The sequence below is a fragment of the Rhodamnia argentea genome, chromosome 7 (genome assembly GCF_020921035.1).
Source record: "Rhodamnia argentea isolate NSW1041297 chromosome 7, ASM2092103v1, whole genome shotgun sequence".
In the NCBI taxonomy this organism is placed as follows: domain Eukaryota; kingdom Viridiplantae; phylum Streptophyta; class Magnoliopsida; order Myrtales; family Myrtaceae; genus Rhodamnia; species Rhodamnia argentea.
The window spans coordinates 12,955,547-12,962,019 of NC_063156.1; the positions used below are offsets into that span (position 1 = coordinate 12,955,547).

The window sequence follows — 6,473 nt, forward strand, 5'->3', positions numbered from 1 at the left end:
AAAATAATAATAATCGCTTGACAAAGTTTGCAAAATGTGCATATAATTCATAGAGGAAATAGCAAATAGCTTGGCTGGCGAGGGTTACCAATCCCTCACTGGTAGCGAGACAAGTTTTAAAATATTGCAAAAAATTGTTCACTTTCTAGAAAAAATTGATCGGAAGTACTACATTGACAAATTATAAAAAATTATGACTAAATTCGCCAAATTAAAAAGTTATAAATGAACCAACATACGTACAATAAGTTCAAGACTTCTTTTTTAAGGTAATTATTGTTGCTCGTTTTTCGCTCTCTCTTTTTCGCTAAAAACTGTTGATTTTAAAGACTCCGGAATGATGTCATTTTCTATTCACGAAAAACATATTTTCACCTTGCTAACGCGTCTATCGTACCCGTCAACGCCATTAATCCCCCCCTACATTGTCTTTGGATCATTTTTTTTTTTTTGGGGTCAAACTTTGGATCATTTGAAATGTGGGAATACTTTTGTCAAACGAATATAAAGCCCATGCCTCAATCGGATTTGGCCCATACCAAATATTTCGAGCATGGTATCTAGTTTTTTTTATTTTATTTTATTTTATTTGTGGGGGGGGAGGGGGGGTCAAATGGTGTCTAATTCATGAGTTCAATTAGCATGACACTTTGCCACAGGAGATGTTACATGTCTACCGGTTGATGACACCGTAAGTGCCAAAATGGAAATTTATGGAGCAGCTCTAGTATCTTACATCGTTTATAAACAAGCGACACTCAAACCCATGTAGCACGGACACTCTAGGGAGGCCTCCATATCGTGTCTAACACTCTCGGACACTTTTCGACATGTAATTGACATGTGATCTGCGCTCCAAATACGCTAGCGATACGCTAGTCCAACATCCCAACACACCATTTCGACACACAAGAGTCAATTTTGAGCATTTCAATAAATTAGAGGTCAAAATATAAATCTGTCAAAAACATATGTACTTAAATCATATACCTAGCTACTTCATAATTAATATACCCACCCAATCCAAAAAAAAAAAAACATAATTGATGATATTTTTATATATACATGATAACATATTTGATATTATCATGTATACATAAAATTATATATTTAATATACGTGTTCCAACGTGTCGGAATTCTTTATTTTTTTAGAAATCACGTGTCGGCGTATCATGTCGTGTCGTTTTCATAAGTCACGTGTCGTGTCGGTGCTACATAGACTCAAACTTGTTCACTGAAAATAGAAATAGATCTCTCAAACTAAACTAACCTGTATCAAACCACAGTTCACCCTCAAGATTGCTTAGCAAGATGAGGACCGGAAAATTAATGAAATGTGGTAAACATTCGTTAGATTTTGTGGAAGCGAAAAAGGCATGCATCAGTCAACTCCGATGATTTGCATGGTAAATCACACTCATGCAAAATGCTCCTATAGAAATACACAATTCAATTACTTACAATCATGAAGCTCAGTAATGTTACATGACTAGTCCTCCAAGATCGGATGCCTATCAAGCTCTGTCAGTATTTCAGTTAAAGGACCAGAAGATCCACTGCTATCATTTTCGCCCCTGCACTGGTGCAGCTGTTGGCGGAGAGTTTGGACAATCTCATTGAGTTTCTGAATGTTTTTCTCTTGAGAGAGGATAACCTGTCACAAAGTTCAAAATCACGGTCAAACATTAAATTAATAATAACCCATCTTCACAGCTAAGTGTCAACAGTTGCAAGAGGATGCTTTAATCACTCTACAAGTCAACCAAAAAGAAGGCGATGCCAAATGGAATTGTTGATTGATACTAAAAACATAAGAACAAATCAACATGAAATTACAACATAAAGGGATTCAATGATCGCGTCAGCATTTTCTCTAATAAATCACGCAATCTATAGCACCAAAGCTATATTGCATGAAAAGACCAGGGGAGCAAATAATGTCGTCCATTTAATCATCATATATGATGCTATCCCAGTAACAAGTGCTTCTAATACTAGTAATTCAAGTGAAGCTACAAGGTCGCGTTACGCATCGTCATTTCTTCATATAACAAGGCAAGAGCACTATTTAACTTCTGCCATGGTTCTCAAAATAAACTATGTTACTCTGGGCACAAAGTTTAATAAGAAACCTGTACTCTCTCTATAACATTAACCATTCCATGACAGTTCAACTAATCAAACCTTTCTTTCACTTAAAAGAGAAAACTAATGACATCCAGCTCTTGTTATCCAAAACATGAATGGAAGAGAAGAGAATGGATAGCAAGCACACTACCAAGTTTTCTGAAGAGAATATCAAAAGATGCTACCTGGAGTCACAATAAAAAAGGCAGGGATGTCAAAATGCCTGAAAAAACACAAAAGCCCGAACTGAACAGTTTGCACTGAACCCAGAAACCCAAAAAGTCAGTTTCCCCCAACCTGATTAGTTTCTGGGCCTATAAACTGTAGAATGCCAGTTTGATAAACCCTTTTGCCAGAACTGAACAGATTGACCCTTTAAGATCCTTAGTTTCACAGTTCTACCATATGTAAACACTAATCAGCAAATCTAAAAACACTCAAAACTCACAACGGCACATCACACCTCTTCCATAATTGCCACCATCTTCTAGACCCTATCATTCTTCTTCTCTTTTCTACTTCAGCTCAGTTCTCTCCATTCATCCTCATAATAGGGTTCTGTAGCGCTTGCCTTTCTTTGCTTTGCCGATTCAGGCTTTGTCTTCTTTTTCATCCTCTTCACATTAGCAGCTGCTATTCATCCTTAATCTCCACTCTACGACATTATGTTGACTGGCTAACTACAAAAGACAGCTTCCAAAAACAAAGAAGAGTTCCTGCTGGCAGTCCCCAAAACTAGTTGAAAAGCATTAGTTAAGTTGGAAAGATATGAGTTTATCTCCTACTAGTAGACAGTAAATTTCTCATCGAACAAAGTAGTGGAAAGGAAAATGGGAAGGAGAGGCAAAGAGAGGGGGGAACTGGTCAGAACTCACAAACCAAAGGACAGAACTGGTTCGATCAGTTCTGTTAGTTAAAGCGTTATATCACAACACTTGAAAACAGTGTTTCACTGGGTACTCTTCCTTCACCTAAGCTTTTGGTGGAGCTTTCTAACACGACATTATCCTTCATGTCCCAGGTCTATTTTGCGTCTGTGATTCCCATTCTCCAGTTCCACAATTCTTCCAAACTGTAATAAATCCACCTTGCATGTGCTAAAGTGTTACCACACATCTGTTGATTTCAGAGTTTCAATGGGCCTCGTATTCATGTAATCTCTCTCCACCTAGCAGATTAAAATTTCGAATAGGACTTTCTAACATCATGTATGTCCTCGACATAGTTTAGCTCAGGGTTTCGAGTGCTGAATCCCTACCTGAAAAACTTCAGCTTCATTCAAAGTACAGAACCAAATTGAACAGCCCATTTACCCCCCACATTAAGGCAATGAACTATAAATACCACCCCCTCAGGTACACTCAACTTTGATGTGTTCTAAATAGCAAGCTTGCGCACAAACTGAACTGGCATTCTCATTGTCTTGGACAAAATCTATACAAACTGGCAAGTCACAAACATGTTTGCGCGAAGAGATGCAATTACAGACACAAGACTTCACCATAGAGGCAAAACGAATTAAAAGGAAGTTAGCACAATACACCAAGAAGTCACAGGAAGCTAATCATGGTAGAAAATATCAATTTGTCCAAAAAAAAAAACAAGAAAGAAAGAAGAAAGAAAGAGGAGGATCATACATTCATCTATGATCTACCCCAATCCAAGAGTTCCGTCAAGTGTGCACGTGCATGTGCCTATGTTGGGAATGGGAACTGAAAAAATTATTATAACACTCCTCATCAAAGTCATTGCCCTAAAAGTAAAACAAGAAAAATGGAAGCGAAAGCCATGCAAGCACAAATCCAATCCTAATGAAGAAGGGAAAACAAGAATGACCGTTATTATTCAATTTTGGGCAAAGAAAATGGAGCAAATATGTGATGTGCACATCGTCCTACTAGATGCCAGAGCTATCAGTGCACAATAGATACGAAGATATCCATCACAAAATGTACTGGACGCATGGCTTTGGACCAATAAAGAAATGGCCATTGAAAAAAGACAGTGCAGCAATCACTGATTAATGTTAGGGAAAGAAATTTACAGGTTGAGTTATGCCAGAATTTCTAACTCTTTGAGGATGCCGTTTGATTACTGGTGGCAACCAGCAGCTTCCGAGATTGTTATACTATTCGGTGGTTTGCTGGAAATCAAAATGGGCTTCCCATGACATGAGATATTACAAATGGGGAATGATTGTCTGTGGTTTGCTTTAGTTTATACCTTACCAAGCCATTACTACCTGGGAACAAAGGTTATTCCAACAGCCAAAAGACAGAATTTTGCTTAATAGGTTTTCTAAGTTTGCTTCATGCTCTTCCTAAGAAAAAGAAAAGTGCTACTTTTCATTTCCTGAAGGTACTTCAAACTGATCATCCTGAATCTACTTTGTACTCATCATCAGGATTATTCCAGTGTAGTCAATCAATCCGCAAACCTATATTCAACTGAAGTTCCCATATCCGTGACTTTATCACATATGCACTCCTTGTTTTTTCATGGTCACAGCGGTAGCATAGAGGGAACTGCCCAGGCTAGGAGGTCTCATGGGTTGGAGGTCAAGCAGGTGGTGGCATCGAGCGAAGCTTGCCACTTAAATAGCACAAGTAATTGTACAAAAAGAAAGCACTTTAGCATGTTTCTATCCGAAATTGAGAAAAAGAAGATTCTTATGATATATAATTGCAAAACTTATTGAGAAAACAGTCCTCTGATTAGAGATAGGAGAATGAAAAACATACAAGCACAAGAGAAACATTAATAGAGTCCTAACCTTTTCTTTCACGGCTTCTTCCCTTTCGGAAACATATTGCTCCTTCTGTGACTTGTTCGGAGTCATATCATTCTCATTACCAAATTGTTGCTTCCACTCAAACTGAGACGTAAACACAATCAGCAAAAGCAGGAAAACAAGGAGCCACGGCCTTGACATCCTTATGGCAACCTCTCGTACGACCTGCACACGAAATTGAACACCTCATTTCCAAGTCTCTGGACTCCCTCATAAAACAGTTCACTACAACCAACAAGAGCAAAATAACAGGGGAAAAGATGCATTCCAATTCCATAAGGACAGCTAAGTACTGAAAATCCGAATCCCGTGCATTCTTTCAATCAACCATGGGGATTGTGCATCCACCTCATCCTCATGACTGGACAACCATTGAAATGCGAAGCAAATAAAACCTACAATTGACTCTCACTCTTAGATCCTCCTTCCCTATTGCACACGGAGAAGATCATTCCGGGAATTCCCCGGTTCGGAATTTGATCATCAACGATCAATCCGAACGGTCTTAAGCAGATTTTTCAAAATTCGGAGGAGGAAAGGAACCGGATCCTATCACCCAATCAGCCAAGAATGCAGCAGAACCGAACCCTTCTCAACGCATCCCCAGAAAGAGGGAACACACCCAAAAGTAAGAGGGAGCATCCACGGAGCAGCAGCACTAACGACTATTAACTTCGCAAACCCTAATTCAAAGCGTAGCTACAAACGGGGAAGCAGGAACAATCAGAGGAACGAAGGAAGGCAGGAAAGGGAGAGACTTTTACGCTTACGAATGGGTCGCTAGTCGTCTCCTCTGCATCTTTCGATCTTATGAAATCGGCCCTTCAGTTGCAGAGGGAAAATGGCGGAGAAGGAAGTAGAGACCTGGCCACCGCTCTTATCGTTTTCCCTTTCAAAGCTGCCGCGCATTTACTAGTTACTACAGCCGACAGGTGGGATCAACATTAACCCCGGCCGCCGTAAAGCCGGTGAACCTCAAAGCACATGTAGCGATCGATTTCGTGGTCGGCAGAGTTGTCTGAAACTTGATTTACAAGTCCAAGGTCACGGATTCGATGCTTCAGTCGATCCTAGATCTCAGAAAATCTCGGTTAATCCACGAAGTACGAATCTGTATGAGATGTATCTCCCTTTATTTATTTATTTATTTTTTGGCAGCATCTACTTTTTTTTTTTTTTAATCGAAACTAAGCTTTCTCATCAGTTAACGAACAAAATTAGAACATAACATATGAGTCTCTAAACACAAAATATTTCAAAATAGTCCAAGGCGCACACCCGATCGCATCTATTGGAGTGGTAGTGACGGTCTTGCTTGACAGGCAATTTATGCGATCTTATTTTTTTAAATTTTTTCGATAACTTTTTAAAATGAATCTCCTGATGAATACTAAAATATCGGAAAATACGAAGAATCGAGTTATTAGACCTAATCAAGCAATTATAACACGTCTCTGAGGGAACATTCCGTCTCAAAAGGAACCTTTAATAGTATAAGTAATTTTACTAACTGCAGTAGTAAAAATGTCAAATGAGTTGGTAATTTCCTACTT

The 6,473-nt window shown here is 38.9% G+C and overlaps 1 protein-coding gene across 3 annotated transcripts; it reads right to left on the reverse strand.

Annotated features, from left to right (window-relative positions):
- Positions 1-1,400: 1,400 nt before the first annotated feature.
- On the reverse strand, positions 1,401-5,797 carry LOC115741927. Of its 3 annotated transcripts, none has more exons than XM_030675964.2 (3): positions 5,691-5,797; positions 4,903-5,085; positions 1,401-1,656 (listed from the first exon to the last, which is right to left on the reverse strand). In XM_030675964.2, the coding sequence occupies exons 2-3, from the start codon at positions 5,059-5,061 to the stop codon at positions 1,492-1,494; spliced, it is 324 nt and encodes a 107-aa protein (XP_030531824.1). In that variant the 5' UTR covers positions 5,062-5,085; positions 5,691-5,797; the 3' UTR covers positions 1,401-1,491. The 3 variants fall into 3 exon arrangements, with proteins under 3 accessions (XP_030531824.1, XP_030531823.1, XP_030531822.1); XM_030675963.2 differs by having other exon boundaries at positions 5,685-5,796; XM_030675962.2 differs by having other exon boundaries at positions 5,679-5,796.
- Between the last annotated feature and the right edge of the window lie 676 nt (positions 5,798-6,473).

What these genes read in the sequence shown, in the direction of transcription:
- LOC115741927 (XM_030675964.2), bottom strand. Translation starts at nt 5,061, where the DNA reads ATGTCAAGGCCGTGGCTCCTTGTTTTCCTGCTTTTGCTGATTGTGTTT. An exon ending in AAGAAGCCGTGAAAGAAAAG is followed by an intron (nt 1,657 to 4,902) that starts GTTAGGACTCTA and finishes ACTTTGTGACAG; the next exon opens with GTTATCCTCTCTCAAGAGAA.